Here is a 17,576-nt window from a genome sequence, read left to right as displayed (position 1 = left end):
GGCAGGAGCAGCAGTGCGTAGCACACGCTTCTTGATTAGACCGGGGTTCGAGCCCGTGCCCACAAAATACGGAGGATGCGGAAAGGTCAGGGAATGGCCACCGCATATCCATGGAGCAATATGGCCTTAGTTGCTAATGCTCCTAAAAACAAATAACAAACAAACAAACACCTCCTTATCCATGCTAGCAAAATTACTCTCTATATCATTGACAAACCCCATGACCTGCTATGGCAGACTGTCTGCACTGCTCAGAAAACTTCATATCTTACTGCACAATTACCACCAGTTTTTTTACATTCTCCACTACCCTGAGTGTGGTACTGCACAGATGGTAGTTACTCTGGGGTTACTGCTACTCATATGCAGTATGGGTAGCAGTAATTTGCATTTGTCATTGTTAAACTTCAGTTTCCACCTTTCAGCCTATCTGCTCAACTTTTCTGGATTCTGTTGTGGTAGTGTACCTTCCTTACTGTCATTAACCACTCTACTAACCTTTCTATCGTCTGTAAACTTGGACATTAAGCCTCATATACCTTCATCAATCTAATTGATAAATATACAAAATAACAATGTGCCCAACACCAAAACTTGGGGGAGTGCCTAATAACATTAGTCCATGAAGAGCAGTGTCCACTGAATACCACTCTCTGTCTTCTCCCACTCAACCATCCCTTTATTCTTAGCAGCAACTTACCCTTAATGCCATACTGCTCCAATTTATTAGTAGTCTTCCATTTGCAACAGTATCAAAAGCTTTCCTGAAATCTAAGGATATGATATCAAATTTATTTTTTACATCCAGTTCCTTTGTGACCACATCATAGTATCCAATCAAATTGATCAGACAAAATTTCCCCTTAACAAACCAATGCCGTGTCTGAACTTTAACTGCAGTCTTGTATAGATGATTCTGCAGTAATTCATTAATCAGTGCTTCCACTAATTTCCCTGGATCAGAAGTTAAACTAAGAGGATTGTAATTGCTAGCATCAACTTTCCATCCTCCTTTAAGAATTGAGAATACATTTGCACATCTCCAGTCCATGAAGACCTTCACTGAGTCCAAGGATGCCATCATAATTAGGACAAAGGGCCTGCTTACTTCCTTTGCTGCCTGCTTTAATATAACTGGATATATCCCATCCCTTCCTTATGTTTAACTTCAGCAATTTCTCCTCCATTTTGCTCTCAGTTATTATAAAATCTTTAACTCCCTGTTAGAATTTGATAAACTTCTGGCCTCCAGTTCTCTACAGAATTCCTCATGTGTGAATGTAGATTCAAAATACTCATTCAGTTTGTCAGCTACCTCAGCAGGATCATCAACAGTTGAACCATCAATATCACGTGGACCTATCTGCTTCATCCCCTTCCTGTGCCTCCATAGCCAGGTGGGAAGGAGCAGCAGTGCGTAACACACGCTTCTTGATTAGACCGGGGTTTGAGCCCGTCACCACCAAATACGGAGGATGCTGAAAGGTCAGGGAATGACCACCACATATTCCCGGAGCAATATGGCCTTAGTTGCTAATGCTCCTAAAAACCAAAAAAAACCAAACCAAACCAATCCCCTTCCTTCCCCTTTAGACAGGTGATACAATTTGGGATAACGACGATACATTATTTAATAACCTTAAGGACTGTAGACTTGGCAACAATGACAATTTATTCTCACTAGATGTTACCTCATTATATATACGAATGTAAAGGTTGAATACACATTAGATATTATTTGGGACATGTTAAATAATAACTCGATACCGATTAATTACACAAAGCTTCCTATTAAGGAAATTTTTCACTTAATTAAACTGTTAGTTGAGGCCAACTATATCACCTTTCGAGACAAAGTGTACAAACAAATTTTTGATTTGCCAATGGGATTGAGCCTGAGCGGCTTAATATCGGAGATCTATCTCTCAATGATTGAACATATACATTTGATGCCTTTTCGACCCCGTATTTAGATACAGTTGTTGTTGTGTTTAGATTTTTCTGGTGCAAAGGCTACTTAGGCCATATTGCACCTATCATAGCAGTTAGTACTAATATGATCGGCTTCTATGGAAGCAGTTAGAAATGGTTATATAGTCCTATTCGTTTCAGAAAGAAAAAAAATTCTGTAAGGTTTGAATTTTCGCCTATGATATGGCTAAGTGACAATTCTTGTAAGTTTGAGAGAGAAGTGAATGAAATTAGATGGGAGTTGTTATACAAGATGCATTCCAGGAGTATGTGTTTTATTGTGAGTGGCTTGTGGCAATGTGAAAACTGTGGAGGGTCATTACCTGATAACAGGAATAGATGGGTCAGATAGGTGTGGCCTATTCGGGCTCTGGCCAGGACAACCTCTTCTTGCCTGTTTGTGCGAAAATTGGAGGCCCATAATTGTGGTATAGGTTTAATTTCAAAGAGTTTGTTATGAATGTGCGTTTGCCACTGTAGTTTCCATCGTTCCTTACATATATTTCATATATGTACTTTGTAATAACTGAACGGGACCAGAAAATTCATTGGGGATGTGCTGGATGGATGCTTGACAGCATCATCTGCAATTTCGTTTCCTGGTATTCCAGTATGGCCTGGGATCCAGCAGAAGACAACATTTTGCTGATGATCTGATTGGCTGTAGTAACGCATGAATAGATGGGGTAATCTTTTGCAGTGCTAATAGGGCACTTTGCGAGTCTATGTAGATTATGCTCTTTTCGATTGAGAGATGGGAAATGTTTTCCAGAGCAAGCTTTATGGCATATAATTCAGTGGTGTAACTGCTGCATTCTGTCGGAAGTGACACAGAAGTGATAGTGTCATGGAATACCACTGCTGCACCTGATCCATTCTCAGACTTTGAACCGTCAGTATATATTTTCGCAAAGTCAGGATAACTTTGTAAATGTGCAGTGTGCAGCTGCTCGATGTTAATACCCGTTAAAGAGTGTTTCCCCCATTGGTGGAAATAATAGTCACAACACAGCATGATGACAGACCAGGGAGGAACGTGATCTGTAGGTTCTTGGTGGACTTTATTGAGTTGTATGTTCCAGTTTTCTGCTAGTTCCATTAACCTAATACCTGCAGGCCTAGTTGCTTGTGGTTTGTTTCTATAAAACATCGTGAGTGGCAGATCATTAAATAATGACCAATTAGGATGGGTCGACTGACTTTGGATCTTGGTTGCATAGTTCAGTAATAACATCTTTCTTCTGATGTTTAGAGGAGCTTCGAAGGCTTCTACATAGAGACTTTGCACTGGAGATGTTCTGAACACACCTACAGCTATTCTTAGAGCTGAATGTTGAATAGGGTTGAGACAAGATAAGGCACTTTCCCTAGCAGAATCAGACAGGTGCGCCATAGTCCAGACGAGATCTAATTATGGATCTGTATAAGTGAAGCAAGGTGTAACGATCTGCTCCCCAGGTTGTTGCTGATAAGGCTCTGAGTATGTTCATTTTCTTTTGGCAAGCTGTCCAGAGATGTTCAATGTGTTTTTGGTAATTTAACTTACTGTCAAAAATTAAGCCAAGCAGATGAATACTATTTGCTATTGGAATAAGCTTGTTATCTAATTGGAGTTCAGGATCAGGATGCATTTTTCGTATGGTACAGAAATGAATGGCAGTAGATTTCTGGCTGGATAGTCTGTAACCGTTTTTTGTCATCCAAATCTGGATCTGGATCTGATTTATTGATATCTGCAATTGTCTTTCAATGTAGTTCATGTTTTGAGAGTGGCAGGAGATTGTGAGATCAACGGCATAAAGATATGAGTCCACTGTTTTCAGAATAAGTTCAGTTAAGTGATTAATTCTAATTGCAAATAGAGTGGCACTGAGAACGGACCCTTGAGGGACTCCTTCTTCCTGAACAAAGTTTTTAGAGAGAGTTCCTCGGTAACGAACTTGAAAGGATCTTTGTTCTAAGAAATTTTGGATGAAATATGGCAAATTTCCTCTCAGGCCAGGAGAATATAGATCCTTTAAAATGCCTAAACGCCGTGTGGTGTCAAAGGCTTTCTCAATATCCAGACAGACCATAACGAGATGCTCCTTTTTGATGAATGCATTTCTGATGTTTGCTTCGGCTTTAATCATAAGGTCCAATGATGATCGATTTTTTCCGAATCCAAATTGGCTGTTATTGATTAAATTTTGGGACTCAAGATACCAAGTCAGACAGCGCTGAATCATTTTTTCGAGGGTTTTACTCAGACAGCTGGTAAGTGAAATTGGTCTGTAGTTTTGAGGAACAGAATAGTCTTTACCAGGTTTTGGGATAGCCAGAATGTAGGAATGACGCCAGGAGCTTGGGTATGTATGTTCAGTGAATATTCGATTGAGGAAGAACAGCAGTAATGACTGTCACTTTGGATTTAAATTTTTGAGCATTATATAAAATATCCCATCAGGGCCAGCAGCGCTGTTCCTTGTGTTGGTAAGAGCATGTTGAAATTCAACCATGGTAAATGGTTGATTATATGTTAGTGCACATTGTCAGTGAAATTCAGTTTGGATTTTTTAGTTACACCTTTAATTTTTTGAAATGATTGGTCATAAGAAGTTCAGGAGGACAATTGAGAGAATACAGATCCTAGTGCATTTGCAATTTCTGCAGGAGCAGAGAGTTCCTGTCCATTCCAGTTAATTAGTGGAGTAGATGTTGGAGGAATTTTGCCATTTAACAATTTTATCTTATTCCAGATCAGTCTGATGTCTGTATTTTTATTAACTGAGGAGGCGAATTTAATCCATAACGGGCTCTTGCTCTAAGTCGCTTATAATTAATAAGATTGGAAGTGGTTGGATGTTTGTGGAATTGATTCCAAGCTTTGTTTTTCTCTTTTTTTGCATGTTGCACTCTTCGTTCCACCAATAATTTAATTTTCGCCTTTTCCTGACTTGGTATTGTAGAATTGCAGCGCAACTGCTGCAATTCTACAATATTCTGCAATTCTACAATTCTACAATTGCGCTGCAATTGCAGCGCAACCGCTGCAGCTGTTAGAATTTGGTTTGTTATATGTTCAGTAACATGGTTGATTGAAGAGCACTGTATGATATGGTTGTCGAACGAGACAAGCGTGCTATATTTTATCCAGTCAGTCTTTGGAAATTTCCATTTTACTGGATTGTCTGTTGGTAATGAACAGGAAGTTTGAACTTTGCATATTATTGGAAAATGATCGCTGTTGTGAGGGTCGTTAAGAGTTATCCACTGGATACTTGGATAGAGCACTGGAGAGCAAATGGAAAGGTCTATTGCGGAGGTTGATCCGGTAGGAGAGCCAGTATTCAACAATGTTAAATCCTGTCTATCTATTAACGTTTCAACAAGCTTTCCACGCCTGTCTAAGCTGGAAGAACCCCATAATGGGTGGTGAGCATTGAAGTCACCTAGTAGACAGAACGGAACTGGTAGTTGCAACACAAGATCTTCGATTTCCTGAATAGAATATGGATGATTAGTTGGAAGATAAATTGAGACCAATGTAACGGTGATTCCAATTACTATGCATGTGGCAACAGCTTCTAAAGAGGTTTGCAATGGAATGCATCTGGAAGGAACTCTTGAGTCCAACAGGATGGCTACTCCTCCATGAGCACTATTAGTGTCAGATCTATCTTGTCTATAGATAGTGTAATTTTTGACTGTAGTGGAAACATGGGGCGTCAAGTTGGTTTCCTGCAGGCACATGGCAACAGGATCGAAGCAGTGAATTAGTTCATTGATATCATCGAGGTTGCTGCGAAAACCTCTACAATTCCATTGAATGATGTGTTCAATTATTTGGTTTTGTTCGTGGAAGATGTATCTGACTGCTTTTTATAAGTTGATCGTTTATGACGGTCCGGTTTTGGTTTTTCTTTTCGGGGAAAAGTGGGACATCCTGATTCATTGCTATCGCCCATATATTCTGCGTGTATTTCAAGCAGTTCTTCTTGACCGATAGTATCACCTGTATCCATGCTTGTTAGGCATGATACTTTCGTCTCAGCAGAATACGATCTTTGCAAATTATCTGCTGTCTGATGATGCGGAGGTCTCTGGGATGGAATTGTGAGTGGCATGTTATTGCTTTGGTCTACTGAATTTAGTTTAGATGGATGCTGGACCAAGAGTACTGATCGGGCCCAGTCTGATATTGATATTTTTGGAGAGATGGATACTTCAGTCTGACATGCCACTGATTCGTGTCTGAGAATGGTAGAAGCATAAGTGCGTTTTGGCATACTTAAGTTGATCTGTTTTTTCGCTTCTTGGTAAGAGACTTTATTTTCGATTTTATACTTTTGTATTTTTTTTCCTATCTTCCATAATTCACAGTCTTGAGTAAGCTGGATGTTTGCTGCTACAATTAGGACACTGTGGTGTTGGAGCTTTGCATTCTGCTTGTGTGTGATTTTTGCAGCTGCAGTTTGGACATATAGCGTCTCCACGGCATGCTGTCTGAGAATGGCCGAACTTTTGACATTTATAGCATCTAAGCGGATTTGGGATATATGGCCTAATGCAGCAATTCAAGTAACCTGCTTTGACTGAACCCGGTAGATTTGGAGTACTGGAAGTCAAGATTATGTTTCACATGGGAGTTAAGTTGCCGTCTTTTCTGATCATGATACATTTTGCATGAGACACATTTTGATCTTTTAGCTCCTGGACAATTTCTTCCTCGGAAACGTTTAATAGATCCCATTCAGAGATCACTCCTTTGGAAGAATTCAGTGTGTTGTGTGGGGTAACCTGAATCGGTATTCCGCTTAAGGAAGTAAGTTGTAGTAATAAATCAGAATGTCTTGAGTAACAAGTCTCTACTAGTAGATCTCCTGATTGGAGACGTTTAACCATTTTTGGTGAACCTGCAGCGTTTTCTAGGCATCTCTGGATGATGAAAGGTGAGAGCTTGCTCAGAGGTTGGGATGACGAAGAGTGCATTATGAGGAAAGCTGGAGATTCCTGCTTCCTAGTGTCTTTTTTTAAGTCTCTTTGAAAGAGAGAAGTCATGGTCGGTGTCATTGTCATGTTCACGTTGAGAGCACTTTGGCTCTAAACGTGGAAATTCACTTGTTTCCATTATTGCTCCTTTTTTGCCCCGAGGGTTGGTTTCCCCCCAGGTTACCGGCCCCGCCACGTGGAGGCAGGAGCGGTTCCACCAGTGACCAAGCGGTTGTTTAAGTTAGTGGATTTGGTTAGTGATATATATATATATATATAATTATTTTTATTGTTATGTGTAGAATGTAGTAGGAATATATCTATAATTTAACTAGTGCTAATAATGAAAATACCGTGTACCCTGGGAGCGATATATGTTGATTAAAGGGGGGAAGAAAAGAAAAGAAAAGTGTAACGTTATAAACAGGAAGAAACAAAGTGCGAATTTTGTGAAAAAACAAGATGCAAATTTTGAAAAGAACGACCAAGGTAGAAATAGTATTGCAGTATCTTTCATAATTATTGTCTTCTTCAGAGGTCATCCACCCAAATTATGAAAAAGAACAGCAATACTCTTACTTCTGTTTCTGACATGTTCTGTATGTCAAAAAGCACGTGTAAGCAGCCACGTGGTAAAAACTAAAAATAATTTAGAATACAAGTTATGCAAGTTAGAATACATAATAGTTAATACAAGAAACTATTATGTGCCACTAAAGTATAACATATAGAACATGGATGACCTTACAGAAGTAAGCAGCCCGCTAAAAAAGTGAAGACAAAGGAAGGGAGTGTCCGAATGACAAGAACTTACCGCTACTGGACGGGTTGACAGAAAAGACAGAGCCGGAGGCTAACCCGTGTATATATGTGTAGAAAAGCTAGCGGCGCCTAGTGTTAGACGAATTTTGGTGTCTGTATATTATGTAATTTACGTATGCAGTGGAGCTACGCTAGGTTAAAGTTAAGTACATGATGCTCAAACACTCGGGATAGCAAAGAAATATAATAGCTTACAAAGTAGCAGTAGAAGGCAGCTAAACTTTGTTAAGACGAAAAATATAGATTGGGTATAGTAAGAAAAATAGTACTCTGATTTTGCGGTCGGTAAACTAATGGCTCACAGAGCATAAAATGTAGAAATTAGTAAAGCAAAAAGATGATTAAATTAGGGATATGTAGTTGGGCTAGGGTAGTTTGGGGTTGCAAACCCGTTCCTATAGTTAGGACCCTGAACAAATGTCCGAGAGTTGGTGCATCATGTACTTAAGTCAGTTGTGTTAAAAGTGTAACATGTATATATAAGTTACAATTAACAATTAAATAAATCAAGATAGGTTTAAAATTAATTACAAGGCAAATACACTATGTCAGGCCAATCGGTGGGTACAAGTTTTCCAGACCGTAAGACACCAAAGAGGCCTAGTGTATTGTATTTACACTATATACAAACTTGATGCGTATGGGAATAATTATAAGTTATAAACTAATAATGCTGTTTATATTGATATCTATTAAGTTCTTGTGCCTTAATATGTTAAAGGCTTTATTGATATGATGACGCAGGAATGTAATAGGAAAAAGATTTTTGGTCAGTTTACTGTATAATATTCTGATGCATTGTGCTAAGATAACATTAGCATGTACCTGTTTGGAAATATTGGAATTCCATTGTGTAAAGTTTACTATTCTAAAGTTGAATGCTTCACGTTTGTTGTACAAATTGATGGATGCTATACCATTTTTTATATTAATGTCTAGATCCAAAAAATGGGCTGCTGTATCAGAATTGTTAGTTCTTTCTAGTACAAGTTCGTTAGGGTATAGATGTCCATAATCCTGGATGAAATTCGGGCAGTTAATTACTGAGGTCATCTATATATCTGAATAGTAATAGGTCCTGTGGAAATGAGGTTTCTGACCGGTATAGATATAGGTTGGCTATTATGCATGAGGCTGGGCTGCCCATAGGTGTTCCATCGGTTTGTTGATATACTGTATTACCATCATATATGAAGTTATTGGAAATACATAAATTCAGTATGTTGTTCCAGTAATAGGTGTTGCAGGAAATAAAATTCTTATGTTTATCATAGATATCTTTGAGTATCAATTTGAGATTGGTTTGATTGATACTGGTAAATAGGCTATGGAAATCAAAGGTTTGAATATTATTGACTGTATTACTTTGCAAATATTTTAACACGGGTTGGTTGTTGCCTATGATTTTGCTGTTATGTATATTATGCATCAGTGGTTGCAGTAGTAGTTCAAGTGTTTTTCCAGATTTGTGTACATAACTATTTTTGCATGAGGTTATGAATCTGAAGCCTATTGGATTTTTATGAAATTTAGGAATGAAGTAGATATAAGGTAAGCTGTAATTGTTTAAGTTGAGCTTTAGTTTTTTGTTGAAGGCTATTAGTTTTTTTGTAATGATATTACATTATACTGGAAATCGGTTTGTAGGTATTGCTTGAGTTAAGTTCATTAGTTAAAGTATATGTATAAAAATATTTGCAAATGAATGCAAAACTATTGGCTGCTTTATCTACCGGCGTGATTACGAAGTTTTTGTGAAATTCTAGCAGTTTTTGTTTTAATTTAGTCAAGTTGTAGTATGTGCCCTGATAATATACATTTGAACTGTGTAACGCATATTTATGTTTGAATATGGCGAATGTATGGCTAATCCACATATGGTATGCTTCTATAGGCGTGTTATTTTTGTAGGCTAGTTGGAAGCAGTAGTTTAACAGGTCTTGATATAGCTGCTTATTGAAGTTGGTTACGTTTATTTTGGTAGGTGGCCTGAATTTGAATCCTTGTGATAGTACATGTCTGAGCATTGGGTCCGTAACTATGTTTAGATTTCCTGTAATGATGTGTCCATAGTCTGGATCAATATATTGCTGCATGTTGTTTTGTTGACAAATGCAGTTATTGGTGTCTGTAATATGATAAACATAAGAATTTTATTTCCTGCAACACCTATTACTGGAACAACATACCGAACTTATGTATTTCCAATAACTTCATATATGATGGTAATACAGTATATCAACAAACCGATGGAACACCTATGGGCAGCCCAGCCTCATGCATAATAGCCAACCTATATCTATACTGGTCAGAAACCTCATTTCCACAGGACCTATTACTATTCAGATATATAGATGACCTCATAGTAATTAACTGCCCAAATTTCATCCAGGATTATGGACATCTATACCCTAACGAACTTGTACTAGAAAGAACTAACAATTCTGATACAGTAGCCCATTTTTCAATCTAGACATTAATATAAAAAATGGTATAGCCTCCATCAATTTGTACAACAAACGTGAAGCATTCAACTTTAGCATAGTAAACTTTACACAATGGAATTCCAATATTTCCAAACAGGTACATGCTAATGTTATCTTAGCACAATGCATCAGAATAGCAACAATGTGCAGCGACAAAACAACAGTTATTGATAACATCAGAATATTACACAGTAAACTGACCAAAAATCTTTTTCCTATTACATACCTGCATCATCATATCAATAAAGCCTTTAACATATTAAGGCACAAGAACGTAATAGATATCAATATAAACAGCATTATTAGTTTATAACTTATAATTATTCCCATACGCATCAAGTTTGTATATAGTGTAAATACAATACACTAGGCCTCTTTGGTGTCTTACGGTCTGGAAAACTTGTACCCACCGATTGGCCTAACAGTGTATTTGCCTTGTAATTAATTTTAAACCTATCTTGATTTATTTATTTATTTATTTAATTGTTAATTGTAACTTATATATACATGTTACACTTTTAACACAACTGACTTAAGTACATGATGCACCAACTATCGGACATTCGTTCAGGGTCCCAACTATAGGAACGGGTTTGCAACCCCGAACTACCCTAGCCCAACTACATATCCCTAATTTAATCATCTTTTTGCTTTACTAATTTCTACATTTTATGCTCTGTTAGCCATTAGTTTACCGACAGCAAAATCAGAGTACTATTTTTCTTACTATACCCAATCTATATTTTTCGTCTTAACAAAGTTTAGCTGCCTTCTACTGCTACTTTGTAAGCTATTATATTTCTTTGCTATCCCGGGTGTTTGAGCATCATGTACTTAACTTTAACCTAGCGTAGCTCCACCGCATACGTAAATTACATAATATACAGACACCAAAATTCGTCTAACGCTAGGCGCCACTAGCGTTTCTACACATATATACACGGGTTAGCCTCCGGCTCTGTCTTTTCTGTCAACCCGTCCAGTAGCGGTAAGTTCTTGTCATTCGGACACTCCCTTCCTTTGTCTTCACTTTTTTAGCGGGCTGCTTACTTCTGTAAGGTCATCCATGTTCTGTATGTTATACTTTAGTGGCACATAATAGTTTTGCATAACTTGTATTTTATTTTATTTATTTATTCAAAATTTGTATTCTAAATTATTTTTAGTTTTTACCATGTGGCTGCTTACACGTGCTTTTTGACATACAGAACATGTCAGAAACAGAAGTAAGAATATTGCTGTTCTTTTTCATAATTTGGGTGGATGACCTCTGAAGAAGACACAAAAATTATGAAAGATACTGCAATACTATTTCTACCTTGGTCGTTCTTTTCAAAATTTGCATCTTGTTTTTTAACAAGATTCGCACTTTGTTTCTTCCTGTTTATAACGTTACACTTTTCTTTTCCTTTCTTCCCCCCTTTAATCAACATATATCGCTCCCAGGGTACACGGTATTTTCATTATTAGCACTAGTTAAATTATAGATATATTCCTACTACATTCTACACATAACAATAAAAATAATTTTATATATACATTATGGTTGTAGGGTACCTTTGCTCTTGCAGTGTCCAATTCAAATCCAATTTCTCCACTTAATTTTAATTTTATTATTCGTAATTATATATATATATATATATATATATATAAGAATAAGAAAGGTGGATTGCCTTTCTGGGTTCTTACGTTTGACTTTTAAAGTGCAGAACCACTTCAAGTAAATAAATAACAGCCGCACTGGAAAATAAAGAAACTACATCACTTTGGAGATCACTCTATAATCACAGAAAGAAAATCGCTTGTCACTATCACTTGGCACTCGGGGCCTTTAGATACGGGGTGCCGACCGGGCTAGCCAGGTGGGTAAAGTGCCTGCCTGGCAACCCAAAGGTCGCGGGTTCGAATCTCACCTCAGGCTTGGATCAAAGTACTGCAAAAACCATGGGAGGTGCATTATGGCCACAGAAGCCGATGCGCCAACAACTACCAACAACAACAACAAAAAAAAAAAAAAAAAAAAAGATACGGGGTCGAAAAGGTGTCAAATGTATATGTTCAATCATTGGTAATTGAACGTAATAACAAGACGATGTTCTAGTTATTACTGATAGTAGTACTATCCAAGATATTTTACATTCGTTTAATAATATTCATTCGAGAGACAAATTTACATTGAAAGAGAGGATACGGACACAAAGTCACTAAATTTTCTAAATTTCATGCTTACTCGGGACTTGAATAAAATGCATTTAATTTATCTATCGAAATTTGTAGGTTATCTATCGAAAACCTACAAACGCCGGTATGCTTCTACATTATAATAGCTATCACCCGTTCACCTATAAAAGATTGATTATCTTTAATCAGTTTCTAAATGCCTATAAACATTCAACGACGGAATCTGCTATGTGCTCAGAAATACAAATATTAATCAGCAGATACTTAAACAGGGGTTATCCCCTTGCTACAATAAACCGAATTACGGTACAAGCTAAGGATAGGATACAAAATGTTACACCAACCAAAAATAGTAATATCAAAAAGTACTTTGTTTCTGTCCCAATGTTGAACAGTGGCACAAACAGCTTAACAGATTCTTTAAAGATACTGAATTTAAAATTGTGGCCAGGCCAATACAAAAATTACACACTATACTCAACAATCGCTCAGTCCCTTCCTCGTTCGCAACACAAATTAATGACCTGGTATACAACATTTCTTGTGGTGATTGCGACTCATTTTACCAAGGTTTGATGCGAATATTTGTGTTAATCGACATGAGGCCTCAGTTCATGCTTCTCGTTCATCAGTGTCAGAATTAGCCTTTCGTGGCGTTAACAAAAAACATACTTTTTTATTTAAAGAGGCCAAAATACTTAGTATCCAAAGTAATATCCGATACGTGACAATTAATTGCAGAAACCATAGAAATTAAATTACACGAGAATTCTATTAATGTTCGCTGGCCATATCTGATCACCGATTCATGGGCTTTTATGCGCATGCACGAAGACAAATAATTCCTATTTAAGTTTCCTGCACACCCCTACTGGGTAATTTTCATTCCTGTGATCACGACACGGTCAAAAAGCATTGTCAGATTTAGGAAGGAAAATCGTTTTGCAATTTTTTTGCTAAATTCTTTTAATTCATTTTATTTTTAATTGTGTTAAATTGATTTTTAATTATTTGTTACTCTAATGTAAAATTTTCGATTTTTCTGTTTTAATTTCTGGAGAGTATCATACGGAAGTGTTCTATATACTATATTGAGGTAAACTTTTTTTATTTTTTTACTAATAAAATAATAATATGCCAGTGAATATAGGCTGAACAAATACCCTGTGTTATAAAAAACTAAATACCACCACACTGAGCAAGCTAGGATGTACCATCACTGTGAATGCCATATTGCTGTTCCATCTGCCCTAATAACCCCAGGGGCTCACATCTGGCGAGTATGGGCTTGGCACATCCAGGATTCTGAGCTGGATATCATCATTCTTCTCTTTCTTGGTGATTCCCTTCTACTTCTGACTCTTGTTTTTTCTCTCTCTCTCAGGGAAATTTTTTTCAGGGATTTTTTTTCTCTCAGGGAAATTCAGCATTTTTTTTTTTTATTTTTATTTTTGGCTGGTACAGCATAGGCCTCAGGCTTCCTTGCACCATATAGCTAATAATAATATACATGAATGGCAGCCAAGGAGGCCTACTGTTCAGTAGAAGCATTAATAGAATTTATCAACCCTAAATTTATACCCAAACAAGTGCATAATTTAAATTTTAATAATCAAAATCTTATTTTCATTCGAATCATCCCATTTTTTTAGTGGGGTGATTCAGATGAAATTAAAAAAAAAATTAGAGTATATAAAAAATGAACCAAATACACATTTTAAAAAGTGTGAAATTTTTAGGAAATAAATTAATCTGAATTATACTTAATCTAAATTAACCATAAAGAGAATAATGAAGAAATATGGCTCAGCAAATGAGCAAAAGCATGGGGAATGATTAAAATATGAAAATAGTGAAATGACAGATTTGAAAAATGCAATAACTTCCTATAATATAGTAGTTTACTTACCTTAATCAAAAATGACACATGAAATATGTTTTCTATCGTTTGAGAAAAAGATGATGGATCAATTACAAATTCAAAGTAGCAAACTGGCATATCTGAAATATTTCAAATTCAGGATTAATTCCAAACATATATCTTTGAAGACATAGTTCTCAGCATTTTCTAAACATTACTTAAAATATGAAATGAGGATAACTTTATATTAGTACAGCAGGCCCTCATTATAATGCAGTTCGCTCTATGCTGATTTGCTATACGCTGTTCTTATATTATAATTCATATCTCCCTCTAATGCTGTCACAACTCACTCTAATGATCTTTTACCAAAGTACAGATAAAATTTTTGGCATGTTTAACAAAAATGTTTCACTTGATGTAGTCAATAGCTTGAAAATTAATAGCAAAGCAGCATTAAAAAGTTTCCCACGCTGACTTGTGAAATTTTCCTACACTCAGTAAATTTTTCTTCCATGCTAATTTAATTGCAGTATGGTAACTTGTTATGTAGTTCTATCAACATTTTAAAAAATGATCACATATATTGCTTTCAATATTTGCGTTATATGCATTTATCCGAAGTCTAGTCATCACTTAGTACAGTGTTAGGTAACGGACAGTTTACTCGAACATTGTATAATAGTTAATGCAACACAGTTACATTTTTGAAGATGAATAATGGCGGATAAGAATTAAAAAGCAACAACGTCTGGACACTGTACAAAGCCTATTAAGATAAGAAAAAGACTGAATTTGAAAATTATATGTTTTGAAGTGAACCGATTCCGGTCAACGACAAGCAGTTGTGTTCAATCATTTTTGCCTAATCAATAATAAACGGTAGTGAAAAGATGCACAAATGTCGGTCAAAATATTTAATATTCAAATATTTGTACATATAAAATATTCTGCATTACATACGTATATAATTATGTGGTAACTACTTACATATCAAAATTAAACTTAAAATTCCAATTAAAATCACGAATTTAATTGATCTAAATTGATTTAATTTAATTGATGAATTTAATCAAGAAAAATGGTCGATTTTGGGTTGAACTTTGGCCCTCTTCCAAATAAACAAATAAACTAAAAGTATTAATTTTAAATCCCCCACAGCGTTACTACCCAACAATAAAGTCAACCGATCCTTTGCCGCTTTGAAACCTGGCATGTTTTTTTCTTCTTTCAATATGAAACTTCTTTTAGGCATTCGTTTCCACAAAAGTCCTGTTTCATCTATGTTAAAAACTTGTTGAGAAGTATAACACATAATGCCCCTCTTCAATAATTTGAACAAGTTCTTTTTTTGAAAGTTTCGGCTCCTTAATCTGCACTTGCGGCTTCTCCCTGAATTTAAATCTATTCAACCAGCCCTTACTAGTTTTAAATGGTTCCACATTTTTTTTTTTTTTTTTTTTTAAGGCGAGTTTTCTTCGGATCATCATAGTGGCTAATCTCTCTCTCTCTTTTTTTTTAACAATATTTAACTTAACTGAATTCTGCATTGGATATTATTTTCAATAAAATTAGTTAAAGTCTTTCCATTTCAATCCTAATAGCCGGTCTAGCCTTAGTTGCTTGCAGTGGAACAGCTATCTTTCCTGCTGCTAAAATTAATTCTTTATTTTTTTTTATAATATAATTATAAAAAAAAATAAAATTTATAATTCTTACAGTTAAACTTGCAAGTCCTAAATTATGGCACACTTCTGTTTGTCTTTGACCGGAATCGATTCGCTTCAAAACGTCTAATTTAATTTTCAAATTCAGTCTTTTTCTTACATTTATAGTCTTTGTACTGCGCTCAGACGTTGTTGCTTTTTCATTCTTATCGGGCATTATTAACTCTTCGAAAATGTAACTGCATTGGTTGCATTAATTATGATACAATGTTCAAGTAAACTGTCAGTTTCGCATGATCGGTTGTCTAATAGGGTACTGAGTGATGACTAGACTTCGGATAAATGCATATAACTCAAATATTACAAGCAATATACTTGGTCATTTTTTAAAATGTTGATCTCGGAACTACGTAACAAGTCACTGTACTGCAATTGAATTAGAGTGCGAGAAAATTTCTCAAGTCGGCGTCGGAAACGTTTTAATGCTGTTTTGCTATTCATTTTCAAGTTATCGACTCCATCAAATGAAACGATTTCGTTAAATATGCCAAAAATGCAATTTGTAAAAGAGCGTTATTGTGATCTGTGACAGCGTTATAGTCAGATACGGGTTATAATATAAGAACAGCTTTATAGAGAATCAGCGTAAAGCAAACCGCATTATAACGGGGGCCTGCTGTATTATAAATAAAAAGCGATTAGTCTATATGATGTTCTGAAGGAAGTGTACCTTAAAAAAAAAAAAAAAAAAAAAAAGTGGAACCATTTAAAGCTAGTAAGAGCTGGTTCGATAGATTTAAAATTCAGGGTGAAGCCATAAGTACAGATCAAGAAGGAACCGAAACTTTCAAAAAAGAACTTAAAATTATTGAAAAGAGGTGTTATACTTCTCAAGTTTTTAACACAGATGAAACTGGACTTTTTTGGAAACGAATCCCTAAAAGAAGTTTCATATCGGGAAAAAAAAAAAAAAAAGCCATGCCAAGCTTCAAAGCTGCGAAAGATCGGTTGACTTATTGTTGAGTGGTAACGCTGTGGGGGATTTTAAAGTAACACCCCTTTTAGTTTACTAGGAAGAGGGCCAAAGTACAGGTGCTTCCATTGCCAGGTGGGTAGGGGCAACAGTGCGTAGAACACGCTTCTTGATCAGACCGGGGTTCAAGCCCGTGACCACCAAATACAGAGGTTGCGGAAATAAAAAGTCTGTTCTTAAAGCACTTGTCTTATCCAGCCATAAATTCACGTTCACCAATATACAGCTTAAACACATAAAAGACATCAGTCTCTTTAGAAATGGAACTATTACTTCTCACTGCACTGAATATTGTAATATTATATTTCTCCATAAATGGTTTGACAATATACCTTGTCCTCTATTCTAAACAAACACAATAACCTACTGCCTTTCAACAACCATTATAAATTTGATATACATCACTGTTTTAATTAGGGGCACCTCCGTAGCTAGGTGGGCAGGAGCAGTGCATAGCACACGCTTCTTGATTAGACCTGGGTTTGAGCCTGTGACCACCAAATACGGAGCATGCGGAAAGGTCAGGGAATGACCACCACGTATCCCAGGAGCAATATGGCCTTAGTTGCTAATGCTCCTAAAAA

General features: G+C 36.2%; 1 protein-coding gene across 1 annotated transcript in view; it reads right to left on the bottom strand.

Moving 5' to 3' along the window:
- The window catches only part of Nse4 (SMC5-SMC6 complex kleisin component Non-SMC element 1), a 166,939-nt gene that overhangs the window by 37,722 nt on the left and 111,641 nt on the right, over positions 1–17,576 (bottom strand). Inside the window, exon 7 of the mRNA XM_090373402.1 lies at positions 14,341–14,432. Coding sequence (XP_090229528.1) covers positions 14,341–14,432 — 92 coding nt within the window. The remainder of the gene's footprint in view (positions 1–14,340; positions 14,433–17,576) is intronic.

This window comes from Mastigoproctus giganteus, chromosome 5, assembly GCF_048544385.1.
Source record: "Mastigoproctus giganteus isolate SK-2022 chromosome 5, ASM4854438v1, whole genome shotgun sequence".
Taxonomy (NCBI): domain Eukaryota; kingdom Metazoa; phylum Arthropoda; class Arachnida; order Uropygi; family Thelyphonidae; genus Mastigoproctus; species Mastigoproctus giganteus.
The sequence above is the reverse complement of the archived record's forward strand: the minus strand, read 5'-3'. Positions and strand labels throughout refer to the sequence as shown.